The 21,215-nt window shown below is 48.7% G+C and overlaps 1 protein-coding gene across 2 annotated transcripts in view; it reads left to right on the forward strand.

The window, feature by feature from the left end:
- Positions 1 to 21,215, forward strand: part of Abtb3 (ankyrin repeat and BTB domain containing 3) — a 269,082-nt gene that overhangs the window by 234,229 nt on the left and 13,638 nt on the right. The window contains exons 5-13 of one of the 2 annotated variants that reach the window (XM_052165691.1): positions 6 to 171; positions 2,294 to 2,383; positions 4,356 to 4,457; positions 6,334 to 6,427; positions 6,558 to 6,693; positions 7,309 to 7,529; positions 8,940 to 9,118; positions 15,779 to 15,884; positions 21,083 to 21,185. In XM_052165691.1, the coding sequence (XP_052021651.1) occupies positions 6 to 171; positions 2,294 to 2,383; positions 4,356 to 4,457; positions 6,334 to 6,427; positions 6,558 to 6,693; positions 7,309 to 7,529; positions 8,940 to 9,118; positions 15,779 to 15,884; positions 21,083 to 21,185 (1,197 nt within the window). The remainder of the gene's footprint in view (positions 1 to 5; positions 172 to 2,293; positions 2,384 to 4,355; positions 4,458 to 6,333; positions 6,428 to 6,557; positions 6,694 to 7,308; positions 7,530 to 8,939; positions 9,119 to 15,778; positions 15,885 to 21,082; positions 21,186 to 21,215) is intronic. The other variant, XM_052165693.1, reaches the window with a different exon arrangement.

The following is a 21,215-nucleotide window of genomic DNA, read 5'->3' on the forward strand; positions in this document are numbered from 1 at the left end:
CTCAGGGCAGACGACTGCTTTTGTGCTTCTCGGAAGCTGGATGCAGTAGCCATCGAAGCCAAGTTCAAGCAGGACTTGGGCTTCCGGATGCTGAACTGCGGACGGACCGACCTGGTGAAGCAGGCAGTGTCTTTGCTGGGTCCGGATGGAATCAACACCATGAGCGAACAGGTACCAATCTGCTAGGACCTCATCTCCGGTGCTTAGACTGGGCGTGAGCAGCCAACGGGACACAGGCTCCCTCTGCTGATCGATTTAAAAAAAAAAAAAAAAAAGAACGCCCTTCCCCAGGGTTTTGTCTTTTTCAGTTTTTTTGTTTGTTTGTTTCTCTTTTTTAGTGTTTGGGGGTTTTTGTTTTGTTTTGTTTTAATTTTATAAAAATACACTTGCCCATCTTTATGGAAATCTTACATGATTGTTGCAGCTGAAATTTAAAAAGGAATGAAAAACCAGACCTGTTCCAGAAAGGAAATAATGCCACCAGGTTGGCTATCATTGTGTTTAGGGCTCTGCAACCTTCAAGTCCCTTTACTGGCACGTTGAAGTCTTCTCTCTGCCAGTCGGCTGTTGGTTCCAGACAGATCTAGGCCATGCACACGGTGCTCCTAGGGTGGGCGTGTCTACAGACAGCAAAGTCAGTTTGGGGACCCTGGGGCGTCCTCATTCAGACGTGGCAGCAGCCAGCAGATCCTGAAACTGGTACATGAGAGGCGACCACTGTCACAGAGGGGACTTTGGGGATGTGGCAGTATCACAGACAGTGAAAACGGACAGCCGTTCCCAGTGTGAATCCTGAGTGTGGTTACAGGGGACAGATGGGGTTGTTTTTCCCACAGGCAGCTCTTTCAAAGAGTTCCCGTGAAGGGGATAGAAGGGACTATTTAATGACTAGTCACTTGCTTGGACAACATCAGGGATCCTCAGATACGCAATCATGTGTACCTTTTATGTTTAAAGCCCGGGACTTATTTGTCTGTTTTATTTTTTCAGTATTTTATATTCCAGAGACATTTCAATGTTATTGAATATTCCTTTGTAAGTCACTTTTAGTATCTATATAAAGTGGTTGCTGTTTATTTATTAACCACCCTTCCCATGTCAGATATTTAAAGTATTTGTGAATACCACTGAGTTAGACATACTTACACAAATCTTTGTTCCAATCTCTATTTCCTTGGGTGGGGGGAATTTTTTTCTTTAAAATAGAAGTGTCTCAAATGCACCAGCCTTTCCTGAATCCTCAGACTTTGGTCCTCCCCCGACCCCGACCCCCTAGGAGTCTGACTGCTCTTTGCACACCTCTGGTTATATATGTAGTCCCTGCTAATCCACCTCCTTTGTCTGCCTTTTATCAGCATTGTTACTGTTTTCTTGTTTACTTAGAGGAATTCTTCCTATATGAGGGCACGAAGTCCTTTAATGTGACAAATGCATCTCAGTTTGTCGTTGACTTTGGAACTGTGCCTATATTTTCTGTTACACAGCACCCGTGCTAGACCACCTTCCCTGTACGATGTGCTTTGTCACGTTTCTGCCTAGAGACGGAGGCAGAAGCCAACTTGGCACCGCTTACGATTTTAATTCTTTCTGGCTATCTCTAGTAAAAATTAAATGTTCTATTGGTGTTTAGTGTGAGATGTCTGTGGCATGACATCTTCCCAGATAGCTGCCTTCACAACCCTTTGGAGGGAGAGCTTCACCCCTTCCTCCCATTGGTTGTGATGTTCAAGCAAGAGTCACAGCAAGGAAGGTTCTCCCAAAGGCCATCCTGCCTCAGTTACCTTGTGCTTGTACAGAGCACTATCAAAGCAGGTGTCAGTGAAAGTGACCACAGGGATAGCCAGTGACCTTTGACTCTGTCTGACCCAAAGCTCACATAGAGCAGCAAGGACGTCTTGACATACTGTGGAAGGATACAAATGTCAGAGACACTGTATGCATTGTGGTTAAATACTTTAGGGTTGATATTACAGAATCCAGAAGGTTCCTGTGAGTCCCACCCCCACCCTGTTCCAATCAGCCACTTGTAAAAAATCACACACGGATAGGTCTGCTATACCGTTGAAAACCTTCCAACCCGAGCCTCGATCCGTGCTAAAAAGGTGACGTCGCCTCCCCTCACTCCTCCGCTGTGGTTTCCAGAATGCAGAAGTTGTGGCCCTGTGCGTGACAGGGCTCCACACTGACTCTTTTGTCCCGCCGGAGTCTGAGTCCAATAAGACGTCCCACGTGTTTGTTGACTGACCACGGCCACCTTGTAAACGTCTCCGTCTCTGGTTTCTGACCACCGCAGGGCATGACCCCCCTGATGTACGCCTGCGTCCGTGGGGACGAGGCGATGGTGCAGATGCTGCTGGATGCCGGAGCTGACCTGAATGTGGAGGTGAGGGTGCGGAGGGCTGCAGGCCCTGCCAGCCCATGCTTTCCCTTCCCAGACACCTTCACATCTCACCCTCCCAGTGACCGTGGCCCTGGCGAAACCACCTGGCAGATTGTGACCTTTCTGAGGCCCTAGCCAAAATCCCAAGTAGTTACAGAAAGTCCCCGTGTGTGCTTCACTTAAAGAAATAGCTATAGCTGTAGGGACCTCTGGCATGTGTCGACTGGGCAGCTCCCAGCTAGGATGGGACAGAAAAACCCCACATTCTAGCACTTTCCTGATGCCTGACACTTGCTGTGCTAACCAACACACACATACACACACACACACACACACACACACACACACACACACACACTGCCAGGCTGAGGTTTCCCTCCTCACATCTTCCATCCCTCCCACTGTGTCACTTTGTTGAGAGAGCTATCTCAAGGCTGCCGCCCCCCCATCCCCCCCCATCCACCCATCCCTGTAGTGCACTAGGCTGGAAATTGAAACGCCCCTCCCTGCAGGCTTTAGAATCAAGACAGGCCTTAGGTTCAAGTTCTGAAACTACCACCTGCTTTGAAGTTTGAGAAGTGGGGTGACTCCAGAGATGGAGGAGAATCCCCGACGCGCACATGATCGGGAGGAATCGATTCTGAGCAGAGGCAGTCGCCGTGGTTAAGGTGCCGTTTGTAATAGCTGCTCCAGACTCCTCCAAGGCTCGAACTAAGCAGAATCTCACTTGTTTCTTCTTTGCTGCCCGAAGGCCTGCTCAGGCGTCACTTGGCGGTTGCAGATGTCAAGGAGATTGGTCTGCTGCAGTCACCAATCGGCAGCTGACAGAAACCTTTTAGCTTCAAAATTAGATGCCCTGGCACTGTTACCCCATGCTTTTTTTTTTTAATTATTAGTGAGTTTTATATTCATCTGAGGAATGCAGACAGTAAACACAGCTCTGAATCCAAACCCAGTTTGGACCTTACCAGTTGAGTTATATAGGGACTCTCTACCCCGGTATGGGGCACTAGGTGCCCCAGACCCTTCCAGGTCCTCAGCTACAGAGATCCTTTGATCCTCCTCTCCAGCCTCTCCCATGCGTTTTTCTCAGTGCCTTTGTGCACTAGAAGGACACTCTGGCCAAGGTTCCATGTGACAGGAATGCTAGGGAGAACACCATGTGCTGGTATTAGTATCCCAAGTCTCCAATTGTTGGTTTCCCTAATACCTCCCAGTGTTGTATATGTTCCAAGGCCTCCCTCCATCCTGAAACCCAGTCTCTCATTATTTTTCATGGTATGTTCAGGGCAAGCTCTGTGCCTGTGTTTCCGGTTACATGAGGGCCCTTGTCGACTATGAAGCTGGAGGTGACCCGTGAGCAGAGTGGCAGAGTGGCAGGGACATCCACACGCAGATGACTGACTGTCTTCCCTACTGTGAAAGTGTGAAACAGTCCCACTCTTCACCTGAGATTAGCTGCCCTCTTTGAGTGAAGTGTGGACAGAGCGTTAGTGACAATCACTAACACCACTACGTCACTTCCTGTAGCTCTCAGAACCACCACCTTCCTTAAGCAGAAAGAGGGAAAGACAGATATAGAAGCTGGCTCCCTGGACTATGTTTCCAAAGCATCCGTATGAGTGAATAGTCTTTCAAGAGGGAAAGAAAAGGCTCAGAACACAGTCCCAAAAACCTTCCCCTGCCCCCATGGATAATGTCCCCAAACACAGTCCTCTGATGGCCTGCTTTCAGAAAGCTACTCCAACATCTCTTCTATCAGACATAAACAAGACCAGCTCCCAGTTCTGGCAAGAGGTTGCCTGGGGCAACAGGGGAAATCGCTACCTACCATCACCACCATCTCCCAAGGCACCTGCCAGGATATCTTTTTGGTACCTGACTAGCCTGTGTACCTGGCTACAGATAGGCGAGATTCTGCAAGCCTAAATATTGTGAAGGTCACATTTTGAAAATAACTTCAATTTGTTTATAGGTTGTCAGTACTCCTCATAAATATCCATCCGTCCACCCTGAGACCCGCCATTGGACGGCTCTGACTTTTGCTGTGTTGCATGGACATATTCCTGTAGTTCAGGTATTAACGTATTTCCCTATCCACATCTGACCGTTAACTGTAACTTCCTCCATGACACAAATCTAATTCTCTCCCAGCATGCATTTCTCCCTGAGTGATTCGTATTGGTTAATTGCAATTCCCTGTAACATATCCCTATTTTATAATAAAAACTATTATACTTAAGTATCTATTTGGCCAAGCATTAACCAATATGAAAACATCACGTACCTACATTCAGCCTCACGTACAGAGTGACTTGATCTGTGGAGTTTTCTTCCTTGTTGCTCTGAGGTGGGACTTCAGCTGTTATTCTGTGGATTGGCCCCCTTATACTCGTCTTAACATGTGTGAGACTTAGCCAGGGTCAATACCTGGAGGGACTCTTCCCTCGGGTGTGGCCCTGGTGTTGTGTAGACTCTGGTGGTTTCCAACCAGTGGGAAGAAGCATCCAGATCAACAAGGGGCTGTCTGAAAAGATGCACTGGTGTGAGTCCTGACTCTTGAGAATCGGCTCCTGGAGATCTACAGGAGTCCCCTGTATCTCCTGAAACAGCTCCAAAGGTGGTGACATGCCTGTAACTGTGATCCTTTGAAAGTATCATTGTCACATTTTCAGACTGTGGTAGTCTTGATGGTCAGGGGATGGCCCCGGTCTTAATGTGGTCTTTACCTGATCAGAAGAGGGAGATTGGCGTCCAAGTCCAGGACCACACCCAGCCCCACAGCTAGTGTAGAGCTTTTGAGACAGCAAGAATGTGACTCTTTGATGTGGCCTGTGCTTCTGAATTCTGTGCCTCAGAGAGCAGGGTGGCAGGGACAGCCCAGCAGTGTTGGCATTTCACCGGAACCTTTGTTGTTTCCTGGCTATGGGGAATCCTCATGACAGACCCGTAGTGGCGTTTCAGGAGGCTGAGTGTGTGGTGTGGCACCCTTAGGGCTGGCTTCTGCTTGTAGAATATCGACCTCAGCCCCTTCCTCGCAGAGGGGAAATCTATGAAAGAGGGGAGCTGGTGGCTTCTGGAGGCCACAGACAGCACCTCTCAGTGGGCAGTTGCATCCTTAGGCATTCGTTCAGGAAAGGAGCCAGCTGAAAGCCAAGCAGAACTTCCTGGCAGTCAGGCTGAGTCCGTGCTGCAGACTCAGTCACGGGGCTGTGCCCTCAGTAGGTAGGTAGTGAAGATGGGGGATTCTTCCCCATGTTACTTGCCTTGCAGATGGCACCCTCACCGAGAGTGGTGAACCGGCATGGGCAGAGCCTCCGTCTCCTTTACTAAGCTTGTATGTCTCAGCAAATGCACTGAATGAAGGCGGGAGAAGCAAAACTTCTGCAGCATTTGCTACATTGCCGGATCTTGCTGGCCAGAGAACTAACTAAACACCTCACCTGTCCTCAGAACCATCCAGGGGGATTCTGGGGGGGATTTTCACCTTGGCTGGCCAGGCGTGTTCCTGGAGTCATTCATAATCCCAGAGCTTTGGTGGGCAAAAGGGACTACTTCAGTTGCCTTCAGAGGCTTGTGACACAGATCGGACAGTGGAGAATTGCAGCATTTGGATGCTTCTATCCCAGTGCTTCCAGAAACCTTAATATACCTAAGGATGCCCTGGACGGCCTGTTAAAATACAGACTAGTTCAGAGTGTCCAGGCTGGGGTCCAGAGACTCAGCCCTTCTAACAAACTCTCTAACACATTCTTGTGCATGGACCACTCTGGGAAGTCTGGGGTTCTGGAAGATGGGAGAGGCTCCTTTTCTGAGGTAAAGTTGCCTCAGTGCACATAGTAACTGACCCGGGGGTAGGGGACACTAGTGTCTGACTGATTTCTGCCGGTGCACTGGTGTCTCCTCATCATGAGTGCTGTCCAAGTGTCTCAGTGGCCATTTTTCCCCTGCAGCTTCTCCTGGATGCTGGGGCCAAGGTGGAAGGCTCCGTGGAACATGGCGAGGAGAACTATTCAGAAACTCCTCTCCAGCTTGCAGCGGCCGTTGGTAAGTCACCAGTTCCAACTCAGACCTCGTGTCTCCCCTGTGGCCTTTGATGTACCTGTGACTAGTTTGTTTTGTTTGTTTGGTCGGTTGGTTTTATACTCTTATGAAATCCCCTTCTCTGGGCTTGCAGGAAATTTTGAGCTGGTTAGTTTGCTGTTGGAGCGTGGTGCGGATCCCCTGATAGGAACCATGTACAGGAACGGAATTTCTACCACCCCCCAGGGTGATATGAACTCTTTCAGCCAGGCCGCAGCCCATGGACACAGGTAGGCTAGGATGGGCCAAGGCCGCCAGGTCCCAAGTGGTGCTTGTTAAAAATGCAGATTCCCAGGCCTGCCCCAGACCCATTCTCTCTCTGGATGTGGGGCCCAGGAAGTGAGGTGACCCCATCTCCAGGCCTAGCCAGACTGCCCTCACTCACAGATTCCTGACAAGAGCTAATTCCCTACACTGCACATGCGTGCAGACCGACATGTTCTGTTCGCTCTCAGACAACTTTAGGCACAAGGATGCCTCACTCTCCTCCAGTATGGGTCATGATGTGAGAATTCACATAACAATGACAGAGTTCTTCATGAGTTTGCCCATGTCCTGTCTAGGTTTCTGAAAGATTTTATTGCACATTACCTCAAGGCAAACAAATTTACCAGACTGACACTCAAAAAGGCCAGAGTTCCAGAACCTTCTGGGTATTATTTCTCCTCAAGTTGCCCTTCAGGAAGCATGGCAAGTCATACCCCACCATCTCCCTCATCCCCAAAGCTGCCATGTGTCATTCCTGATCCTGAGTGAAAGCAGCTTCCTAGCCCCTGATGTGCCCCTGCCCCAGCACAGCTGCTTCCATCTCTGAGTGTCTTCCTCTCTGGGTTTATGATTGACAGGAATGTGTTCCGCAAACTGCTCGCTCAGCCAGAGAAGGAGAAGAGCGATATCCTGTCCCTGGAGGAGATTCTGGCTGAGGGGACTGACCTGGCAGAAACAGCCCCGCCCCCCTTGTGTGCCAGCCGCAACAGCAAGGCCAAACTGAGGGCCCTGAGGGAGGCCATGTATCACAGCGCTGAGCACGGCTACGTGGATGTCACAATTGATATCAGGAGTATAGGTCAGTCTGAGCACCATTCACCACTAGACATAGCATGCAAACACATATACGTACACATACATGCATGTATGCACACATGTCACGGGGTACACACACACACACATGTCACATGGGGTCTCAAGGAGCTTCACTGGCTAGAACATTTCCAACCCTGACCCCACAAGCAGAAGTACCCTGCCTGCCCTGAGATTCCACACTTAGATCATGTTGTCCTGGTTCCCAAACTCTGCACCTTGAGGCAGGTACTTAAGTCACCTGGGGAACTTGTCTGAATACAGATTGCCAGGCCCTGCACCCAGAGGCTCTGCTATTGAGGGTCTGGATGGATAAAGGCTGGAAATCTTTATATTTAACAATCACTCCAGGTGGTGCCCAGTGGTTGAGGACTTCTTGTGTAGAACACGCAACACTACTGACACAGAGTGACCATCAGGGCAAGGACAAATGCCTCTTCATTAAGACGTGTCCTCTGGGCCAACAGGAGCCATTCTGACATGCAGCAGCTTCTTCTGGTGTGAACTAGCCTAGAACTGTCTCATTGGTGTGTCTGGGGTTCGAGGCTAGGCTAACAACGGTCTAGTAGCTCTGACCTAGCAAGAAAGAGAACAGGGAGGCATGGAAACAGGTCCCTAACATGGTAGGCTGGAAACCAAATAGAATTGGTATTCTGGACAGAACCTCTTGACAGGTTGACTGTTCGATATATGGGAAATTTATGCTTTTGCCCTGAGAGTCTGTCTTGTGCGATTATGAAGCTCGGGCTAGGAATGATCTACCTATTCATTTTGAAAGAGGTGAGGGGTGTCCTCCTTCTTCACCACCTCACTGCACCTTACAGCAATCATTTGCTGAGGAGACTTTGTTAAAGGGAAAAGGCCCAGTGAGGTGCTGCAGATGGAGATGTTTCTCACGGGGGACCAGTAGGGGTCTCCTTCCCTTTATTAAGTGGTGCCTAGAGATGGTCAAGTCCTATTGATTGGTTTCACCAGTTCTAAGCTTCCATCTGAGTGTGGCTGTCTCATCTCATCCTGGACAAAACTTGTTCTTCCCTGAGTCCTTTTCTCCCCCCACTGAGTGCAAGGAAGACCGTGGACGCGGAGGCGTAGATACATACGAATGAGTAACTAAAAGACTCAACTCTGTGATTGGTTTTGTAAGATGCAGCCCCTAATAATACGAGTAGTGTCCGTAAGCAGAAGAGGATGAGTTACGACCTTCAAGTCCAACTTCTGCAAGTCCTGCCTGTGCTCACTGAACTCTGGGCCCTTGGTCTCATAGCTTGGGAATGTCCTAGACAAAGGCCAACTTTGGGATAACGATATTCCTGTTCCTTGGTTGTGTTCTGCCTTCCCCTTGCCTGCCCTCCCCTCCCGCCTGGCCCAATGCCTCCCCCACCCCGCCCCCGTCCAGGTGTCCCATGGACTCTGCACACGTGGCTGGAGTCACTTCGGATTGCCTTCCAACAGCACCGCAGGCCTCTCATCCAGTGTTTGCTCAAGGAGTTCAAGACCATTCAAGAGGAGGAGTACACAGAGGAGCTGGTCACCCAAGGCCTGCCCCTGATGTTCGAGATCTTAAAAGCCAGCAAGGTACAAGGGGGTGGGGGAAGGGTGGGAAGCCGTGATGGCGGCATCGGAGAGTGAGGGTGGAGGCTCACGGATCTGGATGGTCCATTGCTAGGAACCAACGGTCCCTAACATCCCCACATCACAGCCATAGGTGGAGAGCATATCCCCGCTGCCCACAGCTACCTGCACAGTGGGCTCAGAGGCATAGGTCCATACGAATGAGTACTTAAAAGCTGTGGGGTCTGCTTTTTGACTGAGCATGTGCTAAGTACCAAGGTACTTGGGCACAAGGGCAGGTCAGGGACCTTTGACTCACGGAATTTGCATTCAAGCCAGGGGATAACACCAACACATGTGCTCTAGAAGCATAGAAAGCTAGTTTCCCTAGACCAGGCCAAAGGAAGTAAAAGATTCAAAGGGGGAGGAAAGGAGCTTCCCGAAGGTGCTGGCACTGGCCAGGCCTCAAGGGACAGTGGGAATCAAGTAGGAGGAGGAATCTGGGAGAAGCCCTTTCATGTAGATTGATAGTATATCCACCATGCAGCCCACAGGATACAAGCATCCCAGGATAACTATGAATGAAGCCCAGCATATTTGTAGATGATGTCACAGCGCAGTATCAAAGTGTTGCACACCGCTGACAGGAGAGCCAGTCAGAGGAGCTTCATTCTGGCTCCTTGGGGTTCACATCTACCAAGGCCTCCATTCCAAGCAAAGGAATCCCGCATCCCCACTGCCTTTCCAAACATCAGTCTTGTTCTCTGAGTATCATGAGAGTCATCCCACTAAAAAAAACAATCCCTGTGGAGTTATCCTTTTGGGAATATCATAAAGGCACCCCAGGCTGTCCAGGGGTATATGACCCACACCTGTGTATATGTGGGAAGTACTGACTTTGGGCAACCTTGAACTTCCTTCCTGATACTCATTGGGGTCAAAAGCCAAAGACAAGAGAAGACTGTAGAAAATCCCCAAGCACTGTGACCGTGATAAGCACTAGGGAGGACCAGTCTCTCCGAGAGGTTCTAGAGAGTTCATACCCTAAGCCGTCACATCCCACAAGGCCTTGGGCTCATAGAGCACAATGGTTGAACATATGTTCCCTGGAGCCAAATTACAAGGGTTCAAATCCTGGCTCCCTCACTTACTAGCCCTTTAGTGCTGGTCAGGTTTCCTAAATCCTCTGCCTCAATTTCCCCCTTCCCCCCCCCCCCCCGACTGTGAGTCAATAATCATACGGGCCTCTCTAGGTGACCTTGAGTACAAAGTAGTTAAAAACTGCAGTTCCTTCCACTTGGCCATGACACCAAGTAAAAAGCTTTATCTTTGAGGCTTTGAAAAGCTAGTTAGAGGATGCAGGCCCTCTGTGCTTTCTCCGGGTTCTTCTGTAAACACCAGGCCGTGGCAGCTGCACGCAGCATTGAGCTGTGAATCCCTGGGTTGCCTGTCACCTCCTGCCCTCAGAGTGACGGGGCACTGTAAACATTTCTCTCTTTGGTGCCCTGAATACCCTAATTCACAAAAGGAATTAGGATGTTTCCCAAACTCATTTGTCTGTGGAACCCTTTCACAATGAACTGTCTCAAGACATAAATGAAGATTTTTTTCAAAACTTATACAAACATATACATATATATGTATATATATATGTATATATATACATATGCGTATGTGTGTACAATTATTAAGAATATATATTTAATTACAAGCCAGCCACTCACTTAAGCATATTTAAGGTTAAACTCTTACAGCTTTCCCAAGCACTTCCAGATGAAACCCTAAATTTATCTCTATTTAACAAACAGGAGAAATGGAGGCAGGATGATGGGTAACTAACGCAGAGACAGCCTGTCAGCAGCATCGCCCATCTGCTTTCAGAGCATCGGGGAGCCTTGGGGCCAGAGCAAGTCCCATAGGTGTGCCAGTCAGTGCCAGCCCTCAAGCCAGCCTCTGCAGGCCCCTGCTGGCTGTGTTGAGTGTCCCCTGTGCCACTGAACCTCAGGATAGCAGGCCTCAGTGAGTCCAAGGAGAGCGGAACCTGCTGGGATCATTCCAAAAGCCAACTTCTCCTCTGTCCCCCTCCAACTCAAAGTAAATGATAAATGCTTTCACCTGAAATTACCCAAGAACTTCCTCGGTGAAAAGGCATGGCTGGACGCGTTCCCAGTGTCTGTATTCCAGCATATTCTGGCTTGTCTGGTTTTAACTTTTTTTTCCAGGCTACAGAGGAATTCCAGAATTTATTGAAGTACTTTGGATTTATGTTTTTTAGGTATTTGTTTGGTTTGGTTTAGTTTGGTTTTGTGTGTGTGTGCGTGTGCGTGTGCACGTGCGCGTGCGTGTGCGCGTGTATGTGTGTGTGTGTGTGTGTGTGTGTGTGTGTGTAAGTGTCACTTTGAAGTATGACATACCCTTAGGAAATTTCCCAGGTCCTAACTGCAAAGCTGAATACCAAAAAGTCAGCACTAGACCACAAAACCCAGCACACCTAGCACCCCAAGGTCCACTGTCTCCCAAGCCACCCCAAAAGCCATCCCTCTCTGACCGCTCATACCCTGTAACTAGCTCTTTTAACTAGCAGAGCTCAGGGTATGCCGAGCCTCCCACGGCACTCCAGTGTCTGACAGCAGGAATAGGTGGGTCATTGAGTCGCCAGCAGCCCTGACAGGAGCATGAGAAAGGTGAGAAGAAGGAAGGCCTTCACCACATGTGAACTGGAACCTGCTCCCCGGCAGCCATGCTGCCCATCCAGGATAGGTGACCCAGAGGCAGCACAGGCAGCTCCATTCTCTAAAGGTGCAGGCCTGAAACGAATGGTACAGCCAGGAGGGAGGAAGGAAAGAGGGTTGACTGCTTACACAGGAAACCCCAGGGAAACTCTTACCTGTATGGCATGATGCCACATAGACTGACCCATAGGGAAACATAGTTTAACATAACTGCAGTGTGCAATCAAATATTCCCTGAACATGCACTGCTCCACCATCTCCAAGCATGCACTGCTCCACCGTCCATATTTTCTCCCCATCGAAGTTTTTTTGTTTTTTGTTTTTTTTTTTTTTTACATTCTAGTTGAATTGTTTGTTCTTTTGTTCGGTTTAAATGGTTGACTCCTAATAGGGTTGTGTGTGTGTGAATCCTAATAGGGTTGTGTGTGTAGGGTTGTGTGTGTGTGTGTGTGTGTGTGTGTGTGTATGCTAAATACTAGTCCTTTGCCAGCCATAAGGTTTGCAAATATTTTTCTCCCCCTCTGTAGCTTGTCCTTCATCCTGTTGTCTTAGTGCTAGTATTTATTGACTGTCCTCAGCATCATCAGACTGGGCACCAAATTTTAACACATTTTACAGGGAGACAAAGCATATTACCATAGCAGCTTATCATGAGGAATCTCTCCACCAACAGGGGACAGAATATGATTGTTTGAATTAAAAAAAAAAATACTGGTCGGCTACTTGTCCTAGACTTTCTGGAGTCCTCTGTGTGATACTTTGGAAATAAATCTCTCTTTTACAATTATTTTTTTTAAAAAGCCTTCTTGCTGGTATATACCAGTATTATTCTATGGAACGCATTTTGGATCTCAGCTACCCTCAAAGAAGCAGGTGTGTGTCCAAACTCCCTTGTTGGACAATAGCTAGTAGCAACACCAAAAGTGTAAAAAATAAAAATAAAACGTCAATCGAAGCAGGAAAAAAAACAGCTAATCAACTGGACTAGGGAACCTCTGAGCGACCTTCCAAGCCCAGCTTCCAGCCGTCAAACGGCTGCCAGAGAGAGTCAGCGCTAAGTGAATTCCCCATCAAATCCTGGAAGCATCAAAAAGTCACCACAAGTCACCAGAGACAGCCCACCATCTTCTCAACAGAGCTTCCAAACCGTCTCCGGAAAACTTTGAAAATGGGATTCGGTGTAAACACCGTCTGCTAAAACTGCTTAATTTATCAACTTCAGAGAAAGCACTGGAGTAGGACAAGTGTGTGCTCAGCAGTCTTCCCCCTCTGCTTACACCCATCCATCAAAGCCTTGTTAGGACTCTCCTTCCCTGCTACCTTCCTTCCCTACGTCCCTCACACAGCTCGCAGTCCATCCTGTGCCGCCTGTGCCCGGGGGCAGTGCCGTGCCGTGCTGTGCTGTGGACACTTAAGCCAGGACCTGAGTTTAAAGATGATAATCACCCATGTTGCAAAGCACTTCCATGTGCCCAGGACCCTTCTATCCATTCCAAAATCACCCATCCTCATAAGGACCCCTGGAGGGAGGGGCTCCTGTGTCACCATCTCCATCTGAAATGGTAAACCTGAAGCCTGTGTGGACATGGATGCAGAGGAGCCAGGATTTTAATCCAGGCAGCCTGGCTGTTGCAAACCTCATGCTTTCAACCATAAAGTAAACCTGTGCCTCAGGTCCCCCTCAGGTTTGTCTGCAGTACATGTTTCATTGTGAAATGACAGTTTTGTCTTCATGGATGAGAAAGCAGACATCAGTATGCAACCATTGAGCCTTCTGCCAATGGGAAGGTCACCCCACATCTGCTGATGTTACAGCCAGTGGTGGCTGCCTTGAAAGGAACCTTGACTGTCACCTACACAGTGATTTCCTCTACTCATGTGCACCCTGGATTTGCCCAGATACAAAAGAAAGAAAAGAAAAGAAAAGAAAAGAAAAAGGAAGGAAGGAAGGAAGGAAGGAAAGAAAGAAAGAAAGAAAGAAAGAAAGAAAGAAAGAAAGAAAGAAAGAAAGAAAGAAAGAAAGAAAGAAAGAAAGAGAGAGAGAAAATTATTTTAAAAAGTGTGAGATCCAATCCAATCTGGTAGCTTTGCCTGTTGTGCCAGTACCTAGAAAGGTAAGCAGATAGATCCGGAGTGTAAAACTAGCTTAAGCTACATATTTAAAAACTGAGAAACACACACACACATACACAGAGAGAGAGAGAGAGAGAGAGAGAGAGAGAGAGAGAGAGAGAGAGAGAGAGAGAGAAGAGAAGAGAAGAGGAGGAGGGGGGGGAGAAGGAATAGAAGAAAAGAAGAAAAGAAGAAAAACAAACAAACAAACAAACAAACAAACAAAGAGATTTCTATTCCTTACCAGCTCCCAGGGGGCTCCAGTGCTGCTCATGGGGAGGGAGGACCCTTTGCTCGCCTGAGGTGGCTGCCACAGGGGAGGTTGCTAAGGGGAGGAGTGCCCTCCACCTCTGCTCATGACATACCATCCGCACCATCCTTAGAAAAGCCACTTCTTCCTTTCACTCTAAGGACACATCTATAAATCACGTCCCAGGTGACACTGTGCCTTCTGTGATCTGTCCACTTTAATAGAAGAATTTAGATTTTCTTTGCACATATGGAGGGGCTGTGTCCTGCCCTAGGGGTTTAAATTTGAGAATATTGTAAACCAATGGCATGATTGTGGTTCCAAAGCCATCTTTAAAAAAAAAAAAAAAAAACAAATTTTTGAGCCTCCTGCCAAAAAAAGTTTATAATTTTGATCACAAAAGCAATACTCACTCGTTGGAAATATAAAGATAAAATTAATGATCTCACTCTGAGACCTCTTCAGTGTTTATTTTTCAAAGTGTGTGTTAACATACTTTAAAAAAAAAGTTATTGTGTTAGTCAGCTTGGCGTCGCTGAAATAGGTTGCCTGAGGTAATGGACCTGGAAGAAGCTTAACTTAAACCGAAGCTCACGGTTTCGGAGCTGTGTGGTCAGTTGTCCATTGCTTCTAGGGTAGAGGTGAGACAGGGCATCAGGGCAGAAGCTCGTAGTGGGAACAGTCAGGAAGCAAAGAGATAAAGCGCTGAGTAGATCAATGCCCCATCATCCTTTAGGGACACACGCTCGAGGACCTCTGATTTCCTGCAAGATCACATGAAGGTCCAACCATCTCTCCGCAGGACCGTGAACAAGGGACCACACCCCTAACACATGGGCACACAGGGATGCTTGATTAAGCCACAGCAGCAGTAACTGTTCATCTAGCCCCTGCCTTAGCCAGTTGCCCAATAAAAAACACCACAGTGATGTGAGTCCACTCCCTCCTCCTGGCCTGCACACCTGTTCTTGGACCAAAACACTAGGATGGAGGTCACCCAGGGCAGTCTCCTTCCTCCCTGAGGCACGGGCAGCTGGAACTTGGAAGCACAGAACTCTCTCCCTCCGTCCTGATTTTTATTTTTATTGAGAAGTGATTCAACCGATGACTCCCAGATCCAGAATGTCTGAGCCCTAGAATCCGACGTATTACAGGGCTGATTCAGAGGTTTTCATCCTGCCCTTGTGGGGGACAGTCACGGGATCACAAGGGCTTTCCGCTGCTTGGTCAGGACCGAGGACCGCTTCCAGAATTGGAGAATATAGATGAAGGTGGATTGAGGGTAAAAAGCTTTCTGTTCACGAGCTACACAAAGCCTGCTTTCCCTTAGCTAGTGAATGATCAGGGTGGGATGGAAAAAAATTTTTTTATACATTTCATGAGCACCCAGCAGTGAACTCATAAGAAATAGACAGTGGTTTGTAGACCCAGCAGGTCAGCCCAGGGGTGGTAAGTGAACACTCAGTGGCCATGCACCAGGAGGACAGAAAATGCTCCGGCTCCTCTCACCCATGGGAGCAGGTTTCTATAGTGACAACCTGGCTGGTGCGACCCAAGCACTCCCATAATGCCGCTCCTTTTCCTTCACAGAATGAAGTGATCAGCCAACAGCTGTGTGTCATCTTCACCCACTGTTACGGCCCCTACCCCATTCCCAAGCTCACGGAGATCAAGAGGAAGCAGACCTCACGCCTGGGTGAGCGGTGGCCCCCGGTATATTCAGGCTATGGCTGTGGGGTGTAGGGATGGGAAGGAAGCAGACATGGGGAATGAATAATGAGTGGGAGCTTTGGGGGGCTGGAGAGATGGCTCAGCGGTTAAGAGCACTGACTGCTCTTCCAAAGGTCCTGAGTTCAAAACCCAGCAACCACATGGTGGCTCACAACCATCCGTAATGAGATCTGACGCCCTCTTCTGGTGTGTCTGAAGACAGCTACAGTGTACTTACATACAATAATAAATAAATTTTTTTTAAAATGAGTGGGAGCTTTGGAGGGCAAACGAGAGACAGAGACGGGGGTGGGGGAAGGACAGAGGGGAGCCAGGCCCAAGAAATGAGCTCCCCTTCAGTAGGTGGTAAATCTCTTTGGAGAAAACAGCAGAGGAGATGGATAAGGGGACCCTAGTACCTCACCTCTGGAACCTCTTTCCTCATTCACTCACACTGGGGACATCTGGGGCATAAGTCCCATGCACCAGAGATTATGAGAGATGGCTCAGTGTCCATGTCAGCTCTGAGGCTTTTGATCGTCATCTTGATACATACAGTCTGTATTAGAATCACATAGGAGGAGAACCTCTAAGGATGGGTTCTCTAAGTTAGGTTAGTCTGTGGAGATTGCCTTCCCTGGATTGTCGCTGTGGGGAAACCCAGCCTAAAAGTGGGTGTGCTCTCTAGTCCTGCAGTGACTTGATGTGCCAGGGTGGGCTGGTATGGGTGGGCTCCCCCTTATCAAAGAAGAATGGGAGAGGGGTAAGGAGCTTTGAGACAGGGGGTGGGGGTATGGAAGGAGACAGGGGGCTTTGATCAGGATGTAAAGTGAATGGATGGATGGATGGATGGATGGATGGATGGACGGACGGACGGACGGACGAATGGATGGATGAATGGATGGATGGATGGATGGATGGATGAATGGATGGATGGATGGGTAGGTGGATGGATGGGTGAATGAATGGATGGATGGATGAATGGATGGATGGATGGATGGGTGAATGAATGGATGGATGAATGGATGGATGAATGGATAGATGGATGGGTAGGTGGATGGATGGATGGATGGATGGATGGATGGATGGATGGATGGGTGAATGAATGGATGGATGAATGGATGGATGAATGGATGGATGGATGGATGGATGGATGGATGGATGGATGGATGGATGGGTGAATGAATGAACTAATTAATGGGTGGGGGAGTGAGTGTGCACCATTGCCTGGATTTGTACAAAAAGGAAAAATGAGAAGAACATATTGGTGTGTGCATTCAGTCTCTCTCTGACTGTGGATGTGACCAGCCACTTCGAGCACCCGCCGCCACCCTGACTCTCTGCCATGACGGACTATAACCCGGAATTGTGGACTAAACCCTTTCTCCCCTAAGTTGCCTTTGTCAGGGTATGTTATCAAAGCAGCAGGAAAAGAAATTAAGACAGCGAGTCTCCCATCTATGAAGTCCCTCATCTTCACTACAGAGGAGACTCCAGTGAGTCAGGATGGTCCCTGGCGGAAGTCCTGCTTGAGGAAATGATAAAAAAAAAAGAGAGAGAACAATCACACACACACACACACACACACACACACAACTACAAAAACAAAGGCAAGATGCCCCAGAGGTTAGGAATGAGCACTGCTCTTCCAGAGGACCTGAGTTCAGTTCCTAGCAGTCATCTGCAGTGACTTTTAACTGTAGATCAGGTGAGATTCAACACCTCTGGCCTCTTGGGGCACCCACACAGAGACATACACATATATAGGTAATTAAAGATAAAAAAATCTTTTTTTAATTAAAAAGGCAGGACATACCTGAGCAGTGGAGGCTGGATGCTCTGAAACCCAGTGAAGAAACATGAGTCCTTTATATGCTCTGTAGATGCTTGCCCTGAGCCTGGTTTCTACCTCTCTGTAGCTCTCAGATATCCCGGGAGGAAGGATAACCCATACTCTGACTACAGTCTGGAAACAGGGTAGAGCTGGGACTTAAAGACCAACACTGCCAATGCCCTAGTTCCTCTCTGTGTAGGCCCAGCGCCTGAGATTCCCTGGGCAGGCCCTGGCTTCTTCCAGATCTGGGACTATGACAGGCAGGGCAGAATGGAAGAGACAGAGAAAGTCCTGGCTGTCTTGAGGCTGGGAACCTGAGCCTGCTGTTGCAGAAGCCCATCCCTTTCTTTTTATGATGCCCGGAGAATAATAAAAAAAATCAACAATGAAGGGTTGTTTTTCTTTTAAGGATTGGGATCATCCTGTTTCCTGTATCCTTTCTTTTTAAATATAAAACATTGGAGAAATGGAAGCATCCGAAGTTTCTATTCTGTAGCAAAACCATTCCTTTGCTTTGATCAGTCGAGACACTGAGTGCAGGGAGGCAGCTCGAAGGCCCTTCGTTACTGTTCTGAGTAACTTGTACGCTTAAGTGTAACACAGCTTTCTCATAAAATGGAACCGCTGGCGGCAGAGTCAAAGGTTAGATGTTACCTGTATGACAATGCCTGTGACAAACCTGAGTTGTACCTAAGTCACGAGTGTGTCCGCCCTGCAGAAAACATTGATCATCAGGGTGACAGGTTGGAAAGGCCAACCAAGTGAGAAGGCAGTAGATGTGGAGGGCCACCTTCCCAGAGCACGACAGCAGGGACATGACAGAACATGAGAGCCTTCTGAGGCGCCTTGTTAGTGTGAACATCTTGGAGGGCTGGGTCAAGAATACAGAAGAATACAATCAGAGTTGCTTCCCATGGCCAAAGTCGGTGCGATTTCTCTCATTTGCAATGAAAGGTACTCAGTCTTTAGGACACAGGTCCGTTCCAAGGTTAGCCCCCTAAGAAGACAGAGACAGGACTGGAGAAGTAGCTGCGTGGTGAAGATCACTTACTGCTCTTGCAGAGGACCAGGTTTTGTTCCCAGTGAGTCTTGGCTGTCTGTAACTCCAGTTCCAGGGCACCAGGGCCTCTTCTGACTTCCATGGGCCCCTGCATATACATGGCACACATATACACACTCAGGCGCCCATGCATAAAATAAAGTGAGTATTTTTTTTTTTTAAAGAAAGCATGGGTCTTGAGAAGGCAGAGGCAGAAAAGGAACTCAGTCATAACCGTCTCGTCAGGAAGTGTGGACTCGGGCTAGAGAGACAGCTCAGCAGTGGAGAGCATGGACTTATACTGCCCTTCCTGAGAACTTGAGTTCTGTTCCCAGGACCCACATCAGACAGCTCACAACCTCCTGTAAGTCCAGACCAGGGAAGTTAGAATCCACAGGCTGCACTGGCCTGCACATATCCGTACAAGCACATGCCATTAGAGGTAATGCAAATAAATCTTTTTTTTTTTTTTTTTTTTTTTTTTAAGGAAAGGAGTGTGGCTTCTCCTGGGAACACTAGGGAGCTATTGAAAGGTTTGTAGGAGGAGAGAGGTGCATCGTAATCAGAACCCACCCTGCCTGCCTCCACAAACACCAGTCACTGGAGACAGGACCTGAATCATTAAGCTGTGCTATAATTCAGAGAACCCAGGATCTGAGACAGTAGGCAGTGGGCTCACACACTAAAATCCCTTTCTCTCCTCTCCGGCCAGCAGCCTTATAGGGATGGTGGACACAGAAATAGTGAGCCAGTCGGGAGTTCAGTCTTGCCTTCTGCCAGGCGGTCGATCACAGCTCTGAGTCTCCTCCTATTACACCTCGGGGCCACTCCTGGTTCTCTGGGTATCTGGGCTCAGGTTCTTTTTAGATCCCCCCCCCCCCACTAGAGATTTACCTGAGGACCAGCAAGCATTACCAGGTGCCCCGCCCAGTAATTCAGAGAGTGTATGTGCGGATTCTTTCCTGCACTGTGAAGTGCAAGTGCCCAGCCCCCAATCGGGATGGGGTCTGGCTTTAGAAAGATAGCTCTCGTAGTGAGTGAAGGCAAGGAGAAACTCCGTAAGTGTTTAGAAAGATGATGTAACCCGAAAAGGGTGGGGCAGCATGCAGGGCAAGGAGGGAGGAGTGGTCGGGACTTTGGGGATGACCTAGCTTTGGTCCTTGTTTGGGGTTCATCTCATAGGGATGAAGCAGGGAGAATCATTTAGCTGAGTAGAGATGTTGTAGCTCCTCAGGAAGCCCTGTGGAAAGCCCTGACTACTGCAGTTCTGATCGGCTGGAGCTTTGTATTTGGCAAGTCAAGCCAGAGAACGGAATGCCTTAGTTCAAATCCTGGCTCGCACAGCCACTGTGATGTCTGCGTGCCTCTGTTTCCTCCACTGTGTGGTGGGGGGATGTGACCCCTGCACAAGGCCTACTGTGTCATAAAGTAGACTCAGTATGTATTAGCTACATTGCCTTTGGTCTGAGAGGTAGGAACAGGGGCGGGGCTGGCTCCTTTGTCACTGAGCCTGAGAAGAAGCCCGAGGGTGGGGAGATCCCCTTCATAGATGTGCCTCTCACACCCTGAGGTCTCCGAGCTCTACTTAGAGGTGTGTCTGCTGTGGAGAAGGACGGCTTTTTTTTTTTTTTTTTTGGAAATAATCTTTGTGAGTGTGAGGGTGTGGCTATGTGGGTGGTCACAGGATAATCTCAGCCATCAGCCCTCACTTCCCCCTTGTCTGAGGCAGGTTCTCTTCTTTTGCTGCTGTGTACACCAGTTCGGGCTGGCTGCCAAGGATCCTCAGACTCTACCCCCATCTCTCTGAACAAGATGCTAGTGCTACCATATCCAACTTTTCATTAGTTAATTAATAACTTTGTCTGTTTTGGAGACAGAGTTTCTCTGTGTAGCTCTGGCTGTCTCAGAATTCGCTCTGTAGACCAGGCTGGCCTCGAACTCAGGGATCCACCTGCCTCTGCCTCCCAAGTGCTGGGATTACAAGTGTGTGTCACCAAGCCTCAGAGACACATCCAACTTTTAAGTTGGATTCTGGGGATCCGAACTCAGGGCAGCCCACATGCTCTGACAGAGAGCTGTTGCCCTACTAAGTCATTCATTTCACCAGCTCAAGGGCTGCTTCTAAGCGCAGGTCAGCTTTGAGCCTCTCCTGTGATGAGCCGTAGTGGTGCATCTGTCCTCTACGGGTGCCGTCCTCCATTTTGACTCTTGGGTCACCCATGAGGGAGGAGTGTATCACTCTGCTTCCCTGTCTTCTCTCTGGAGTTCACCCTTCCTTCCCTAACACACCCACTCCCTCTTTCTGTTCTAGACCCTCATTTTCTTAATAATAAAGAAATGTCGGACGTGACCTTTCTGGTCGAGGGAAGACCCTTCTACGCTCACAAAGTACTGTTGTTCACCGCCTCTCCCAGGTGCGTACCCTTGGCGCTGCGCGAGGCTAG

Source organism: Apodemus sylvaticus, chromosome 20 (assembly GCF_947179515.1).
Source record: "Apodemus sylvaticus chromosome 20, mApoSyl1.1, whole genome shotgun sequence".
NCBI classification, from domain to species: domain Eukaryota; kingdom Metazoa; phylum Chordata; class Mammalia; order Rodentia; family Muridae; genus Apodemus; species Apodemus sylvaticus.